Raw genomic sequence first — 18,699 nt, 5'->3', positions numbered from 1 at the left:
TCTATGGGCCCAACGATGTGGAAGATCTCGTTAATTTTACACTTTTGTCTTTATGCACCACTGAGCAACTTTTATCGGAATGGCCCTGCCTCAAACATTGTATCCAGTTTTACTTAGACATCCACAATTTTGAAGCCTTTACTTTGGCAATTTGACCGTTGCCATTTGGATATTTGGAGCCAAAAATCACCCTCTTTGGACAAGAGGATGGAGGTAACTTGAAGTTTGAACACAAGCTGCTAGCTGGTTAGCATAGTGTATTTACAGCTATGGATAACTGTGATAATGCTAATACAAATTTTCGCTAGCAAAAAAAAAACTACAGCTACGCCTATACTCTGTCAATCTGGGGTTATGCTATGTTCTGGATACATAACCAACATTGTTGCCATGGCAGCGACTAGTCAATGGACGGCACCCACTTGTCCTTTAAAGCAGCTACACTCTTAATTATACACATTTTTAAGCTTTAATATCTTCTAAAGAGGTGAGTTGTTTAACAGTTCAGCCCCGTACAGTTGTCATAAATCAGGAAATCAGACCTAAAGACCATATTTGTGCCAGGCTGTTAACATTTTAATTAATGCTGTGAAGTTGAGCATTTAAACATGAGGGTCTGTGGGGATTGACTCGATCTTGGAGCCAGCCTCAAGTGGGCATTAGAGGAACTGCAGTTTTTGGGACTTGAGTGATGGCTTCATTTTTATAGCTTCGTAGGTTGCCACTTTGTGAGCATGCTGAAAGTCAAACAGGTCTCACAGGATGTTTTGTAGCATAAAGCTTCAGATGTTTGGACAAGTTTAATTTACTAATGTGGCCTCAGGGTTCATTTATAGCTTTAAAAGTTCCTGCAGCTCTAACTGATCCATTCTTTCTCTGCTTCTAAACACATGAAGAAAAAATGACCTTCATACAAGAGATCACGTACACGTTCTCTACCCTGTGAGACATTCCTTTTCATTTTTAAGTAACTTTTCAGCAGCTGAATGTTGAAATTTACTGTCATGTACAACTAGGTGTCACTTAGACTGGAGACATGTCAACACCACTTTTTAAATGGCTGATTTTGTCACCATCAATTTTTAAAAACATAACTTGCTTAAAATGTTCTGAGACATAACTCACACCAAGAAATTTTAACTACTAAGATGAGAACACTTTAAGAGGGTTTATTTACATGATAAAACATACAGTGCAGTGTTAATATAGAAGAACCAAATGTGCATTGTCCAAAAAAAGTAATGAAAAAAAAAAATCCCCTCTGACCTCCTGATTCTAAAATGACCCAAAAATGTTCATCCATCAGTCCAAGTTCTCCATTCTCCCTCTGTGAACTTGACAACACACAAGCTGTTTAAGTCCAGGGGTTTATAAATTAATTAAAATGAATTAATGTGTCAGACATAAAAAGGTGCCACATGCTCAATTAAAGAGTTAATTTCTTTAAACACAAGTGACCAAAGAGTAAATCATCCCGTCTGTTGACTCGGGAGAGAAAGTGTCACTGCATTGTATTTCTATATTTTTGAATTTTCAACTTATGACTGATTTTGTATATTTGTGATATAAAGAATTTCCACCATATTGGTGCATAAAATTTCACTCGAGTGCAGGAAATGAAGTGTTTAACGTTTGGTATTTAAGACTCAGTGAGTGTGATTCACAGTGCACGTGGTTGGGGTCAGCTTCAGGTTTCAACACACACCCTTTAAATGCTGATCAAACAGCACCACCACATAAAGAGGTTTCAACAGACACATTTTAATCTGTAAGAAATTCATTATATTCACAATTTCTGCAAGTAGCAGTTTAAACTAAAGGCTCATTTGTATCATCAGTCAATCTGAATATATAAAACCTCTGTCAGAGTCTGTCAGCCTGAAGACTCCCCTCGACCGTAACACACAACCAACACCTTTAAAAAAAAAAAAAAAGAGGCACCACGTGAACATTACATCTAACTCATGAACAAAGAACTAACATCAGTGTGTCATCAACAGTGCACTGCTTTCAACATCAGGTAACAACATAATCACCGTAACGTAACATTTATTAGATCTAAAGTGGAACCACCAAAACTGAATTCAAAGTGACGAGTGGATTCAAATAATGCGTTAAAAAAAATTAAAAACATTTCGCGTCAGAAGCCCAAAGGAATAAATAAGATAAAAGCAAAGGTGGGGAACAATTTACAGTTAATTCAGAGTGCTTTCAGAAACACACACTGATCACAACACGCTTACTGCACAGGAACATTATCATCGTCTCTGCAGAACACCTCCATGAATGGCTGTGAGTCAGCAAGATTTATTTCATGACAATCGAAAATCTAAAACATGAAGCTGTCAAATAAACTCTGTGGAGGAATCTCTAAAGAGCTGTCAGTTCTGAGGGTGCTGATGTGTATCGCCGTTCAGCCAGTCTCAAGTTTGTCAGTAGAAAAAGGTGCCGAAGTCGCCCATGCCGTTACGTCTGAACTGGTTTCCCTGAATGGAGACAAAGATCTGATGGTCCATCAGGTCCTGGACGGCTCGGCTGCAGGACGTCTCCTTGTTTCTGCTCAGCTGACGACTGAACTGCCACTTCTTGCCTGAGGTGGAGGCTGCGTCACCGTCTGTGCTGTTGTTGTTCTCTGCTGACTCGGGCTGGACGTCTGCCGAGCCGCCGCTGGTCGGATTGGTTGTGGAGACGCCAGGAAGATCTGTAACACCTTCCTGCTGTTTGTCCTCAGCTGTCGGTCCAGCAGAGTCCTCTGGAGACAAAAGCTCTGTTCAGTATTGATTCTGTGCTGCCTGCAAGCAAACCTGCCTTCATATCCTCATCTATATTTATTTAATGTACTGTTTCGACTGTGTTAGCTCCACCTACCTCCACTTCTGTCCTGAGGAGCTCCATGTTGTTCCCCGTTGTTGGGTTTCACTAGAATCACCCCGTAGCCTTCATTGTTGTGGATCACATTGTTCTCCATGGTGATTGATGGCATCCCGTCCAGCCCATCAGCAAAGTCCTGCACACACCCACAAACATTTCACATTTAATAACAGGATTAGAATAAAAAAATCACGAGGACAGCATTCCATTTAACACTGAAGATGACACTTGTTTCCAACAGGCTGCCATCTTGTCTTTTCTAACCTTGATGAGGATCCCGTCCTTACAGTGATGGATGCCGTTACCGACCAGACTGCAGACACTGCCGGGGTAAATCTCCACGCCGGCCCCCTGCGTACAACACACATCAACATGACTGACCACGTGTAGTCACATTTACATCAAAGAGTCTCTATAAACCAACCAGACAATATCAGCTGATCCGCATATCATCAGTATCACTGCATGTTTTATGCAGATGTATTTATTTGTACTGTAAAATGTTTCACTCAGCACACACCTCAGTCACAATTTTTAAAGCTGCACTGATTTCTTTGGCCAGCTGGAGGCAGTACAACAAGTCGTGAACACAACACTGACACATCATCACCTCTGAAGCTGAGCTACAGCCACACAGATTCTAATTCTGAGGGAAACACTGTTTGTTCATTATATATTTAGACGATTAGAGAAATCTCCACAGTTGTTGCACTGATAAAAATCCTGTCAACATATTGAGGTGATGGTCCTTTCTAAAAGAGCTCCTAAAGAAACAAGATTTATCTCTGAGTGGATCTACTGCACTGACTGTTTGTGTCAGAATAAATGTTTACTGAAGAGGTTCCTGCAGTGAGTCAGCTGTGAGACTGTTCCCACAGTCAGCACAGACTGTAAACTGACAAACTGATGGTGAGGTGGAGCCTCAAGAGGGGTCTCTACTAGGGTTGGGTACCGTTCATAATTGAACCGATACGGTACCGGTACCAAACGGTACCTTATTTCAGTACTTTTTAACCCTATGGGCCCTAGGCCTTGTTGGGGTATTTTTACTGCCTTTACTTCTAAGCTCATATCACAGTCATTATAAAGGCTACATACACATGCTATATCTTGGGTTTTTTTTTTTTTTCAGGATAATCTGGGCTATCAAGATTTGCCATCATGTCATGTCCTTCTATGTGCCTGTATTTTATATTAATTTTTATATCAATGAAAAAAACAAATCCATGTGACTAAATTCTTACATTTTTACATGTATCTCACCATAGCAAGTTGGAAGTTGACATATTCTGCCATATATGAAGAGGGGAGACTCTCTGGAATCTGGCAATATAAGAACCATGATGCTGGGACATTCTGTCACTTCACAGCTGTCCAAAACATGTGGTTTGTGCCAGGCGGACATGATTGCCAGTATTTTTTCATTATTGCAAGAAATTCCATTGACTCATTCACAAGTCAAAAATGTGTTTTATCTGAAAGAAACATGCACTATTTACATCTAAGATCATAGAAAAATAGTCAACCAAGTGCAATGATGTCCTCCAAGATAATATTTGTTTTTCAGTTTCAGTTATATATTGGGGGGGCATTTTGGGCATTGGTGGGGAGGCACGTGTCCCCCTCAATGTATATGGTGACTACGGCCCTGTCAGCATGCATAATTAGGCTGCAGTTGTCTGGGTGCGCAAAGGTCAAGTGCCTGGTCTTGTCATACAAAGTTTGATGGAGTGTCAACTGGACAATATGGAGATATTTGCATCTTGAAAGCCGGACTACAAATGTGGATAGACAGGGAGAAACACACGCAAGCCTAAGACGTGGTAAGATACGATATTCCTCACTATATGAAGTGACTGATAACAAGATCTGTATAATGGATTGTAAAGAAATTCGTCAGGTTTTTATTTTGTAGACAATTGATCTGTATTTATAGCGTGACGGGATGACAGCACAATGATGTGTGTGGTCCTGTGCTTTCATGTGATATGCGTGGCATTTCTGTGCGAGCCTGCGTTCGCGAGTAATCCATCCAAGAGTAATGTGTGTGCAGAGCTGTATGAAAGCTCTGTTATACATCATTTTAGTGTAACTTTATCAATTTTTTCGCTGTGATAACATTGGATTACCGACAAGTGCTTGGCCTTGTCAGAAAGCTACAGCTCTGCCGTTTCATGCGATATGTGTGGCTTCTTGCTATGACGCACGGTCAAGGAGAAAATCCACAGGGAAGAACGGGTGTGAATTTGGACGCACTACACGTCGTTCGGGCCCATAGTCTAAACTTCTCAGTTTCAACATTTTATTGAGAACATTTAGGAACAGTGCTGCACGTTAACTTTTGTCTGCACATTGTTTTTGTTGCCATTGTTGCTGAGTCTGAGGTGCGAGTCATGCACTCTCGCGCCGCCTCCACCTCAGGTACCGAAATTTGGCACCGATTCATTTTAAAGGCGCTGTATGTAAGAATGTGGCCAAAACCATTACTGCACTCAAATTTTTCTTTAACTGATGCTGAGACTCTACTGACTGTGTGACTGGCAGACGGCGGTGGGTGGCGCAACAGGCCAAAACACGAATTCAAAACATAAACATGATTTGCGGACCGTAAAAATGTTTTTTAAATGCGAATATTCTGGCTGTACTATTGTTGTCGGTGAGATCAGTATGTTATATGAACATTATTCCTTAGTCTCTGTGACATATTAGGAGGATTTTATGACTGTTTGCTTTAGATTTCTTACATATAGCTCCTTTAAGTGAATCGGTACTCGGTAGTACCGGCGTGAATCGGTACCAAGTACAAAAAGTACCCAGTTTCGGTACCCAACCCTAGTCTCTACCTGTGATCAGCACTCACCTTGGAGCCATACAGGTCACACATGTTCATAGTGAGATGGGCTGATGTTCGGACGATCACTCCCGTGGTCTCACACTGCAGCACACAGTTCTCCATGTTCAGAGTCCCCTGACGCACACCTGACAGAAACCACAGGAAATGACACAACAGGACAGTCAGCATGTTAACAGATAGCTTCACTGTTTATTTTATATCACACAGCAACATGTGTGCACGACACGTAGGCCTGAAAGATGCAATTCATACAAAAATCTCCAAATTTGAAAAGTTTTTGATGCAAAATCACAGCTTGGATTTTTCTATGGTGTTTCAGGCTGCAAATAATCATCAGTCATTATCTGTCAGTTACTTTCTCAAGTAATCGATTAGTTGTTTGATCTACAAAATGTCAGGAAATGGTGAAAAATGTCAATCAGTGTTTCCCAAAGTCCACGATAACATCCCCAAATGTCTTGTTTTATCCTAAAACCAAAGATATGCAGTATTGCTGTCATGGGGAAGGAAAGAAACCAGACAATATTCACATTTAAAAAGCTGCAGTGTGATAATTTCGACTTTTTCTTCCTTGAAAAATTGTTTAAAACAATTAATTTATTATCAAAATAGTTGGCAGTTAATTTAATAGTTGACAACTGGTCAATTAATCAATTAATCACTGCAGCTTTAATGGTGTTCCTCAAAGTCCTGCTGTCTTAATGAGGAACTCTGGAGGGATTTTTGACCATTTTTCGAGTGGTAATTAAAAGATTAAATCTATCACAATATCTGTGTGACAAATGTTATCAACCTAAAAATTGCTGCAACAACTAACGAGGCATAACTGAGCATGTGAATGGCCATCGTGTACTTCTATCATAGTGTTCTAGGCTCTATATGCTCTAAACTCTAAAAGTTCCAACAGCCACCTAAACTAAATCACAATGTTTATTACAGATTTATGACTAGAAAAACTTGACACTCAGTGCTGAGATGCATCTCAAATTAATCTTGAGGTTCCAGCTTTCAAACGATGTAAACCACTTCTATGTAGCAAAAGCTACTGACCTGCTGTCTCCCCCTAAAGATCCCCTGTCCCCCTTAAAAAAGACAAAATGGGTCTATTGTTGGGAGGGGTGGAGGAGAAGAGGTTAACTGAAAGTTGAAGTTTTGTAGATTATAAATATAGTATCACATTTGATGGCTGTGTTTTCAACATATAACAGGTTCTACAGGATCTGTTGGACAAATTTTCTGGTAGTCAGTACTGAAAAAAATGAAAATCCTTGACCAACATGACAGTGTTTTAAACAGGTGTACAGTAAGGAGCCACAGTAACAGTGTGTACTCACACAGAATGCCCTCAATAGCATCGTGTTGGATGAACTTGATGTTGGACATCCGCACGTCAGCTCCAGTCGACTCCACAAATGAGTCGCCTTTGTTTTTCTTCTCAATCACCACCTCATCAGGAAGCCCGAAGCCTGACACAGAGACAACATAGGAAGAGTAATGACGTGTGTGTGTGTGTGTGTTTTCAGACTGCACTGCTCACCTGTGAGCTTTAAACCCAGAGGGATATAAGCCCTCCTCTCACAGGGATTCATTTAACACATCCAGATACATTTAAGCAATCTGACAGACAAAGCTGACTAATGATGTCCAACACCACCAAGACACATTATGTCAAAACAGTCAGAGTGTATTTATCACAAGGTAACATGAGGAGAAAGGACACAACCCTGCAAGGAGCCAGTACTAATTGATTTACAACTACGCTCTCCAAACACTGATCATGTCAGCGGAAACAAGATAAGAGCTGTTTACCTTCTATAGTGATGGAGTCAGGCAGAAAGATGGAGCTGCTGACACTGTAGATCCCTGGGAGAACTATGACCACATCATCCTGATGGCAGGCTTCCACTGCTGACACTGGGTCTCTGTGGAACTAAACACAAACATGCAAACACACACAGCTTAGAGGAGCTCACCCACTGAGTGTATACATACTGTACAGTTTAGAGCTGAGCCTGAGAGCTTCCACAGAAGCCAGAGTTTCCTTCTCTCTGGCGCCACTCTCAGGACAAGCGTTAGATGTGGCCCCACTGGAAACAAGGATCCAAGAAGAGAACACAAGTCTCTTCATTTTAAACCATCCAACAGTTTCACTTCAGGCGATTAATGTGAATGTACAAAGCACCCAGCTTCACCCCAGCTGTTCTCCAACTCAGCTGAGTGCACGGAAAGTGTTTACGAAGTCATGATGCCATTGCACAAGATAATCCACAGACTTTGTTGTGAGCAGTTTCACATAGGAACTATTTTCTTTCGACTGAACTGCACTCCGCACGCTTCCTTCTGCAAGGTGATTCCTTTGGAGGGTGTGATTTGGTGTGTAGTGGAACTGACCTGAATCTCAGTGTCCTCCGAGGAACACAGAGGCAGCAGTCTGTCACTGAGGAGGGACTGGAGCTGGGTGGTGCTGCAGGAGGCTGTGACCACATGGACCACCTTCACACCTGACTCTCTGGGCCCACGACTCTGCACACACTGCTGCCTGGCACTGCCTCTGTAGCCCAGCACATACCTGGAGAGGAAGTGACGGAGGTAATGATGATGAGGAGGATACTGATGGAAGATTGGATTAGAGACAGAGAGAGGAAGTAGTGGCGATGGTGTGGGGAGAATCTCAACACATCTGTTACCTCAGCAGGGGGTTCTCTATGATGTGCAGCTTGCGTTTGAACGTCTCCAGCTGGTCGTAGAGCTTCAGGCCCTCCACCATGGACACGTTGTCTGGCTCTGAGTCTGAGTCGGTGCTGAGACCGCTGCGCAGCACAAAGAACTGCTGGAAGCACTGGGAGCATTTTTCCAGTAAGGCCTGATACTCTGCGACCAGGCCTGCTGGGACTCTGTCCTCTAAGATGTCGTAGTAGCTGAGAGAAGACGCATTTTCAAACAGGATTCATGGGAATAAAACAACACTTATTAATACTACATCATCCCCCAGACACAAGGTGCACTCACAGCCTGAGGCGAGGCTCCACGCAGCGAACAAAGTAGTCAAAGTCATCGTCTTCATCTTCCTCATCCCACTCTCTCCAGATGTGCTTATAGAAAAACCTGCGGATAGAAGAAGAGGAAGACATATCTGGGTATTAAATTCAGACTCTTTAAAAACACAAACGAGCGAACTTCAGGCACAGAATCATCTCGGGAGTCTCACCTGAGGTGCTCGACAGCGAGGGCGGTCTGATCAAAGTCCCCAGACTGCTCGTAGACCACCAGGAGCTCCTGCAGAGGGACTTTGTGCTGAGTGGCCTCCAGCAGAGACGTCATGGCGTCCTCAGTGAGTTCACAGCCTCTGGTGTCACACTGCAGAGGCAGCGCCAGCTTCACACACGCCTTCAGATCCTTCCAGTCCACATCACACACCTGGAATCAAAAAGCAGCTCTTTAGCACTCACAGTTGAAGTCACGAACCACTGTTCACTGTAAATAAGTTCAACCAAATTTCTTCTGTGGATAAAAATTATTTTGGCAGCTGCTCAAATGTAACTTGTGTGTCAATTCAATGACCAAGTGACCAAGGGTCAAGTGGATGAAAAAGAAGGTACATTCATAATATTAACAGAAACATGTGTGAAAGTTGGTCTCACCTCCACCAGGACATCGAAGACATCAGTAGACCACAGAGCCAACCAATCACACGGCTCCACCACCTTCTCCAGGTAGTCTGCTGTGAAGGCCTTCACCTCAGATGGCTTACAGTCTCCTACACACAGATATATACACACAAGGACTGAGCTCAGGGATGTAATGATTTAGAATTATTATTATTTTATTGTGTTTGAGTGTGACTATGTAAGAGTGTGTGCTGTTACCGAGCATGTAGTCCTGGTACGCCTTGAACCTCTCATAGAATAGCAGGTGGCTGGTCTGGAAGATGTCGGGAAGACTTGAATTCACTCCTTCACGGTGCTCACATCTCTGCAGCTGAGTCCCTGATTTCTCAGAGATTAAATGGTCTGTGCCACTGTCATCATCACTCTCATCGTCATCACTCTCATCTTCATCCTCCTCTTCATTCTGAAACAGAGCTGTTGGGAGAAACGTATGCATTACAAGCTGTAGAGGAATTTTATTGCTCTTTTCTGCCTTTGGAGGTTCAGCAGCAGCGGCTCCTACGGAAGTGTTCCAGTGGAGTTATATGCTTGGCTAAATTACAACTGGTTGCACCTCAGAGACACCGGTTACGTCGCCCACCAGCAGGAGCATTGGTCCAGTGTGGCACAGTGCATTCTGGTAGTTGTCGGTTTTCTACCTCTTGAGCAAAAAGCAAATGCCACGGCCCTTTTTCTCTGTTTACTTTATTTGTTTACCTGTAATTTCGGAAGTATTTGCATCTTTTCACAGCATAGACAAACCAGTTTTATGAAAAGCTGTGAAATCCTTCTTTAACACGCTTCAGCTGATTTCCACTGACATCCTGCAAACAGGTTAAACCAGTGCTACCAGTGAAAGCAGCGACTTCTCCAACTGAGTACTGAGCAGTATCTGTGATGGGCTACATGGTGGAATGGACAACAGAGAGTATGTGTCTGTTTCTGTCTGTTCTCTACGATTTTTTTAGACAGTTTTTGCCTTTATTGATAGGACAGCTAAGACAGACAGGAAAGGTGGGAGAAAGAGGGGGGGCAGTCACAAATGTCTACAACAGAGGCATCAAACATAAACCTGTCATCCTTTTATCCAGCCCACTGGATGACTTTGCACAGGACGGCCCACCAGCAGATGGAGACATGACATAGAATACTTTTCAATGTACGTAATATTCATTCATTGTGCACAATAAGAAACAGCACGTTGGCCGATTCTGCTGACAACTGCCAATATTTCGTGCATCCCTAACAGGTTATTCTGCGATGGTTTTACTGCTGTGGCCCAGCTGAGATCAAATTGGGCTGTATGTTGCCCATGAACTAAAACAAGTTTGGCAGCCCAGGTTTACGCTGTGGACTGAATACACATAAGGAATTTGCCTGATAACAGATTATATGAATTACTACACCCTTTAATTTCACCAGCCCTCAGAGGGGGTCCATGAAAAACAGGGTCATCCAGCTGGCACCTCAGCCAAACGTGGAAAAGGTTAGTATCAGCTGAGGGAGGGAGGAGGCAAAAGCAGACACAGAGAATGAGCCTTAATTACATTTCAAGCTTGTCTTGGTCCCAGTTCATGTAGGACTGATGGGGGTGGTGGTGCTGCTACAACAACAACAACAACAGCAGCAGCAGCAGCAACTTTACCACTGACACTTTCATCACCCTGACTTTTCAGGATGCACCAATAAACAGATCTGATCGTGTATCATGAGCTGATTCAAAATTGTGGTGCAGATATTTGGTCTTACAGTGCAGGATGGGTTGTAAAAATTGGGGGGAAATAGTGTTGTCTCATATCAGTTAGCTACGTCACTGGTTTACAAACTAACCATAACGTTAGATGGCACTGAACAGCATCTGGCTCCACTGGTTTGGGGCAGAAAAGATCAGAAAATACACAAACTGTGACTGTTACTGTCACATTAACACAGGAAACACTGTTTAAACGTGTTTAACTGCACACCGACACAACTACATCAGAGGCTCAACTTACACCAGGCAACACTAGTTTAAACGCTAATCACTGACACTAGCTAACACTGCTAGCGTATTTTAAACATGACTAATTAAAACACGACACAGACCTTGACTTATCCCGGACACAGGATGTAACTCCTCAGGAGTCCCGTTGCTCTTCTCCGTGTCCATATCAACGTTCACGAAGGACTCGAAATCCTCCACCACGATGTCCGTCATCTCGACCCCAGTTTCTCTCGTCGGGTTTTCTCGAGCTTCTTGCTCCATGGAGGATTAAAAACAATTGTTTAATACGTTACCAAATATATAGGTCGGTTTTAATGAGCTAACAGCGAGCAGCGATACGAAGTTTTGTCAGTTTGACACAAACACACACAAACTTAACTGCACCCACCCAGTAACTTTCAAAATGTTCCCGGTCTGAGGAGCCACAGCCAATCAGGAGCGGTAAAATCGCAGGATGTCCCGCCCTCTCATCCCCAAGCGACTGTGAGCCAATGAGAAGAGAGAGCCGTCAGCTTTCTCCGCCCTGCTTATTAGTAGGCTGTTTCTGCTTTGACATGTGTCTGTGTGTAAATATCAACATTTAATTTAATTTATTCAGTGTAATTAGACCAAACCTTAAAATGTGTGTGTTTAACTAACTAACTCAGAAATTTTGCAACTAGAGAAATTCAAATAAAAGAATATTGCTGATGGACTCCTTAGGGACAGCTGGGAGGAGGACTTACTGGATGGTAACATTCTTACAGAAGAAAAGATTTGTATGCAAATATAAATATATAAAAGTGCAAGTGTGTTTCATAATGAGTCTCTTTCTGATTTGAAAGCCCTTAAACTCGTGAAAAATCAAAATGCAATGGAACTTTTTAGCGTTTTACTGTAGTGGTTTAAAAACAAAAAAAGAAACTTGTAGCCCCTAATTTATTTTTTTTATCATTCATTTTTCTTTATAAAGCTCATGTCTTATATTTATTTAATACTCCAATAATTACTTCAATAATTCTTGGATCTACTGCAAAGATCTTAAAGCTTAAATGTTGTTTATACAACAGAAATTGTTCAGTTAAAAACCAGACCAAATACTGTAAGTTACGAACTAACTAATTATTTTGTTTTGTGCCTCTGTGACAGTAATACAATTTTGTGAGGGTGGATAACTGTCCTAACACTTATGAAGTAAACTTGTTTTGTATATATGTCTAAAATATTATGTTAAAAATATTTTATTAGATTTTTATATTTTCAATGTGCTTATTATTTCATATTTTGGACATTATTTCAATTTTTTGAACAATTTAAATATTTTTAAATTAATAGAATATTATGTTATTTTATGAAAGATGATGCCAAACATGACTTTCATAAAACACAAAGGGTACAGGAAGAGGAGGAGCGAAATAATCAAGGTTAACAGGGCTTTAATAGATTCGATCACAGCACCAGCTTCAGTCAAAGATGCTCCAACATCAGTCCTGGGAGGTCACAAAGGCTGCATATAATGGCACAGTCCTCGCAGCTTTAGAGTTTTTTGAATATTTAATGGCACCGATATATTCATTGAATTCATTCTTGGATATAGGAAATAATGGTTTGCATTTGTGGATGTGTTTGTGTATGTTTAGATGAACATTAGAATGTCTGACCAAAATAAATCCAAAACAAATGTGAAACAGTTTAGACTGAACGTTTATAAAATTAGCAGTCAGAATTAATTTAAATGTAACTTCTCTCCTTTTATTAGTAAGAAAAAATCTGAGATGCAAAGCCTACCTCTTTCCCCAAGGCACATTCTCCAGTATACCATTCCATAATGAAAATATGTAAAGAACTGTGACATTTTTTTAATTTTATTTAATAATAATAATAATAATAATAATAATAATAATAATAATAATAATAACAATAATACAGGAACAATGTGAAAATGCGCACATATTTATGTTTGCTGCATTATACAAACTGTCTGTTGCAACCACATCTTGTCACCACTGGGGGGCAGCAGGAGTCTGAGTCAAACCTGAGGCACTGATGACAGAAGAAGAAGCGGACGGAAGTGTTTTGGTGAAACGTTTCCGGGTCGTGGAAACAACCGTAAGGTAAAATATGGTGAATTAACTGACTGATTTCTTATTATAAAGGTTAAGTATGTGAAACGAAGTTGTAATATGTCCGCCACGAGATGTGGTTTAACGGAACCGACGCGCAGCTCTTTTACCGGCGCGCATCACCATGTCAGGTAGCCGCTAGCGTTAGCATGCTAACGATTCATGCTACAGTCTGTGGTTTCATGCTGCACCACAGAAAGCCATGTCCCTCTCGCAGATTTACTTCTCACATTATGGTGGGTCTGTGATGTTGTCGCTGGCGATGTTGCACACATCATTTCCACAACTTATTCTGCTTCACCCGCGCTTGTGTTCAGGGTTACAGAAGCTAAACCCCGTTAGCCCCGTCATAGCAGTAAGGCGCAGATTCAGAAGCAGCTCCTGTGTTCAGTGACGTTAAATCACTGTTTTTATCAATGGATTCTGGTTTTGAAGAGAGCGACACAACAGCTCCAGTTAACTGTTGGAAGTTGCTGTCTGGTTGTAAGGTAAGGTAGTGAAAATATATTAAATATTGCGTACACTTACACTGATACCGATTTTTTAGGTTGCCAAAATACATTTTGTTGTTGATCCCATCCACAGCAGCACACTGCGGGTCATGCCGACTCACATCTTGCGTATAATACACTGACTATAGATAAGAACCTCACACACCCCAACTTACAACGATCCAAACTACCTGTTCAAGTAAATATAAGTATGTGAGATGATTCAGTGTCAACAGATAATCAGTAATTAAAGATTCAAATTAGAGCCAAAAAAAGATATACACATCTCTACTTTCTGTGCACTTTTTTACTTGTCTGTAGTGCTCCCCTAAGGTTAAAGCTCAAAGTGTGAGTGTTAAGGCTGAGAAGGACCATTTAAGGCAGGGGTGTCCAAACTTTTTGAAATGGGGGCCAGATTAGATAATGTAAAAAATACCTGCAGAGCCAGCGTCTTGATGTTTCTTGCATCATGTGCTAGAAAAAAAATCACATACAAATGACAAAAATGCAACTGTTTCATCTCTAGGTAAATAAGTATTCAACTTTCCTGAAAGCAGCGGCCCTCGCACTTGAGCCTGTGGCCATGGCCCTATGTGACTATGGGGTAGCTGTGGCTCAGAGGTAGAGCGGGTTGTCCACTGACCGGAAGATTGGTGGTTCGATCAGTCTCCACCTGTCGATGTCAAAATACTGATAGGGCAAGATACTGAACCCTGAATTGCTTCCAATTGCCCCATCAGTGTGAGACCTTGTGAATGGTTACTGACACCATGTAAGGTATCTTTGGCCACCAGTGTGTGAATGGGTGAATGTGATGTAGTGTGAAAGAGCTTTGAGTGGTTGGAAGACTAGAAAGGCGCTACACAAGTGCAGTCAATTTACCAGGTCTGTTATCTAGAAGGAAATATCCAGTCTGGGGTAATTCCTCATGTGCTTGTTTACTGTCTGTTTATGAACGCACATTAGTTCCGCCTGCAAACTGTGTGACTGTCCTGCCATTGTGAGGTCCAACAAAAAAAAATTAAAGTGATCTGTGATTAACCAACATTGTGTTAATCATACAGTGCTGGAAGACATGCAGAGGGCCGCTAAAATCTGTCTGCAGACCACACTTGGTAGAACTTAGACAAGAGTTAAAAGCTGTGTAATTCAGTCTTCAGTGTTTGGTTTGTTGAAATGATTTCATGTTCTTGCTTTAAATCTCAGATTGATGAACCCCAGAGTGGCAGTGTGAGCCAGTGAGTCTGCAGACCAACAAAGACAACATGGAGGCTACAACAGGAGCACAAACATGGTACGCACATGTATTTCATCAGAGTTATAGAGCTGTGTGTAAGCCTGGTTCTGTTTTATAAATTGCATATGCACATAGGGACGTTTCTGCATCACTGCAGTTTGGTGGTGTAAACTTATGTATGTACCCTCTTCCTCTCTCACCAGGTTATCGATTTAGCCGAGCTGCTGAGCCTTGTTAAAATGTGTGATCAGAAAAATGGCAGTGACCGCAGCGAGAAGATAAACAACAATGATGATGTAGACGAGCTGTCAGCCAGTGATGAATCAGAGCCTGAGGAGGGACTCCTCACTGCTCCCTTTGACCCAGAGCTGGATGATGATGACGATGATGGCGGGGAGGTTCAGATCTCTGCTCCACCTGTTGGACTCGGAGCTCTGAGTGCCTTCAGTCTGAAAGGAGGGAGCTCTGCTTTCTCAGACCGCAGCCACAGCATCTTTGAATGCCTGGACAGTGTTTCCCGGCTGGCCTCCTCCTCCTCTGCTCTGAGCCAGGAGAAAGCTACAGATGGGGTGTTTGCTCGGCCTCTTCCTCCACCTCCCAGCAGGAAGACGAGCCATCCGCCATCCAGCAGCCCCACACCAGCAAAGAAGAGAGGAGTCCCAGACTACCTGGTGCACCCTGAGCGCTGGACCCACTACAGTCTGGAAGATGTGGAAGAGACCAGTGATCAGGGCAATAGCAGGGCGGCTCACCACTTCCTGTCCAGTCTGCAGCAGAGGAAGGAGCCGCAGGAGAGCAGGAGTGATTCCTCCTGTGACATTGAGCAGAAGATGATCTTCTCCAAACCCAGCAGGCTGCTGAAGGGACAACCTGCTGATCAGCCGTCGGCTGTCAGAAGCAAAGAGAAGGAAACACGCCTCAGTCATCTGGAGGAGGAGGATGAAAGGGAGGTGGGCAGGGAGAAAGAGAAGGCTGGAGAAAGGAGGACAGACCAGAATGTAGAAAAGGCTGAGGACAGAGCAAGAGATGCGGACAAAGACATGAGGGGAGATGTGGGTCAACCAGAGGACAAGAAATGGATGCAGAGAGAGAAAGATGAGGAAGAGGAGAAGATAGAAGAGCTCAACCCCATGTTTACCTCCTTCAAGAAGAGCAAGCGTAAGAACTACAGGAAGAGCACAGGGCAGGAGGAAAACTGATCAGCTCTCAAACACCTCATCTGGTCTCAGACACCAGACGAGTAACTCAGCAGCAGGTTCAGAGGCTGTTTGCTTCCCTCTCTAGTACAAAGTTGCCCGTGTCACCTCCAACCCACACCCAGCTTCACTGTACAAGTCCCCCAGAAATATTTAAAAAAAGTCAGCCGGAGAAGAGGAGTGTTTTCCCCCTACTCATGGAGCTAACGTTAGCTTCACTGGCTAGCTGCAGTGTCAGTTTTCATTTGCAGCATCAACAGTCGTCAGCGAGAAGTGAAAAGTTGGTCCTGTGTGAAATCAGAGACGCACTGTTTAAAATAATGATACATTTTGATGGTAAATCTGCTGTTGTGATTGTAAACTGTAAATGTGCTGAAAATGAAAGATTTACGGGTTAGCAACAGTAAGTGAGGAGCGAGGCTTAGGGATCGTCAGTGTCATCCAAATCAACCTGAAAGATAGATGTGAAAATGTTTTTAGATTTTGAATAAAAGACAACATGAGGACAGTGAGTGTCACATCCTGTTTACACTCAGCTGGTCACACTGGGGAGGGAAATTAGAACCAGTGTGGGAATTTGAACCTGTCGCTATTTCTCCTTATTTCATTTTTTTGGTTTAGTTTAGATCTAGCAGGTGAACGTTTTGTGCAAAATGAAAATAATAACTGTCCTCTCCACCATCTTAAAGGAGTTTTCTTAAAAATAAACAAAAGTTGTTTATATTCAGTGTTTGTCATTAAAGCGCACTGTGTGAATCATCAAGGTCTAACAAGTATGTTTAATGTATCTCCATCCTCCATTCAATTCAGTCTAATTTATAAAGCCCAATATCACAATAACACTTTGCCTCACAGGGCTTTACAGCATATGACATCCCTCTGTCCTTTGGACTCTCACAGCTGATCAGGAAAAACTCCCCAAAAAAATGTTTAACAGGGGCAAAAACGGTAGAAACCTCAGGAAGAGCAACTGAGGAGGGATCCCTCTTCCAGGACGGACAGACGTGCAATAGATGTCGTACAGAACAGATCAACATAATAAATTAACAGTAATCCGTATGACACAATGAGACAGAGAGAGAGAGAGACACGGCAAGCACTAATGACAATAGCTACAACATTAATTTTAGTAATAACATACTGATAACAGTCATTGTGGTACAATGTGTTGTTATATATTAACTAGTCCATACTCATTGGTAGCTTTGTCACCTTCTACCTATGCCAGTCCTCAATGCCTATGTGCAGTTTCACATAGATTGACCACGTCAGTGAGTAGAAAAACGCGGAACAGACACACAGAGTTTTCGTCATGATATAGTAAGATATATGATAGAATACATATGTGACAATAATCGTGTATAATAACAGTAGAAGTATGACTAATGACTAATGATGGCAGCAGCAGCAGGAGGAGGCATCTGGCAGGACCACGGCAGCTGCACAACCACACACATCACACTATCCAGGCACCGCTGCGATAGAAGTTAACCTGAGAGACAGTGGAGCACAGAGGCTCCAGAGAAGAAGCCGAGTTAGTGACATGCAGTTGGACATGAGAGAGGAGAGAAGGTGCCCGGTGTATTATAGGGGGGTCCTCTGGCAGACTAGGCCTAAGTCAGCCTAACTAGTGGCTGGTACAGGGCAAGCCTGAGCCAGCCCTAACTATAAGCTTTATCAAAGAGGATAGTCTTAAGTCTAGTCTTAAATGTGGAGACGGTGTCTGCCTCCCGGACTGCGACAGGAAGATGATTCCACAGGAGAGGAGCCTGATAGCTAAAGGCTCTGGCTCCTGATCTACTTTTGGATACTTTAGGGACCACGAGTAACCCTGCGTTCTCAGAGCGCAGTGTTCTGGTGGGATAATATGGCACTATGAGCTCTCTAAGATATGACGGAGGATTTTACAGGGAGCCAGTGTAGAGAAGCTAAAACAGGAGATCTTTTTTCTTGGTTCCCTTCAGTACATACCGCTGCATTCTGGATTAGCTGGAGTGTTTCTAATGACTTGTCAGAGCCACCTGATAATAGGGAATTATGGTAATCCAGCCTATAGGTAACATATGCATGGACCATATTTTCATAAAACATTTGCAAAGAAAAATTGCAGTCTTCTTTATCTCAGTGTTTGTTGATGCACCTGTGCACCAGTGGAATGATGTAAGACCATTGGCAGGACTGTGTATGACATCATCTGTGTGTGAGAACAAGATAATCAACCACTGACACACAGGGAGCATTTTAATAATGAATAAACCAGTAATCATAAAAATATAAATGTATAAATAAAATTCCTTTTGAAAACATTTCTCTTTGT

General features: G+C 42.3%; 2 protein-coding genes across 3 annotated transcripts; one reads left to right on the top strand and one right to left on the bottom strand.

The window, feature by feature from the left end:
* Positions 1-1,171: 1,171 nt before the first annotated feature.
* Positions 1,172-11,742, bottom strand: shcbp1 (SHC SH2-domain binding protein 1). The gene is made up of 13 exons (XM_049562240.1): positions 11,458-11,742; positions 9,592-9,807; positions 9,367-9,482; positions 8,934-9,142; positions 8,735-8,830; positions 8,413-8,643; positions 8,117-8,294; positions 7,535-7,655; positions 7,060-7,191; positions 5,732-5,850; positions 3,136-3,222; positions 2,869-3,007; positions 1,172-2,752 (listed from the first exon to the last, which is right to left on the bottom strand). The coding sequence occupies exons 1-13, from the start codon at positions 11,615-11,617 to the stop codon at positions 2,433-2,435; spliced, it is 2,124 nt and encodes a 707-aa protein (XP_049418197.1). The 5' UTR covers positions 11,618-11,742; the 3' UTR covers positions 1,172-2,432.
* Positions 11,743-13,378: 1,636 nt separating this feature from the next.
* tssc4 (tumor suppressing subtransferable candidate 4) lies at positions 13,379-17,141 on the top strand. 2 transcript variants are annotated; one of them, XM_049562293.1, is made up of 3 exons: positions 13,379-13,449; positions 15,156-15,243; positions 15,390-17,141. In XM_049562293.1, the coding sequence occupies exons 2-3, from the start codon at positions 15,241-15,243 to the stop codon at positions 16,383-16,385; spliced, it is 999 nt and encodes a 332-aa protein (XP_049418250.1). In that variant the 5' UTR covers positions 13,379-13,449; positions 15,156-15,240; the 3' UTR covers positions 16,386-17,141. The 2 variants fall into 2 exon arrangements, with proteins under 2 accessions (XP_049418250.1, XP_049418259.1); XM_049562302.1 differs by lacking the exon at positions 13,379-13,449 and adding an exon at positions 13,674-13,694.
* Positions 17,142-18,699: the final 1,558 nt, after the last annotated feature.

Source organism: Epinephelus fuscoguttatus, linkage group LG2 (genome assembly GCF_011397635.1).
Source record: "Epinephelus fuscoguttatus linkage group LG2, E.fuscoguttatus.final_Chr_v1".
NCBI classification, from domain to species: domain Eukaryota; kingdom Metazoa; phylum Chordata; class Actinopteri; order Perciformes; family Serranidae; genus Epinephelus; species Epinephelus fuscoguttatus.
The sequence above is the reverse complement of the archived record's forward strand: the minus strand, read 5'-3'. Positions and strand labels throughout refer to the sequence as shown.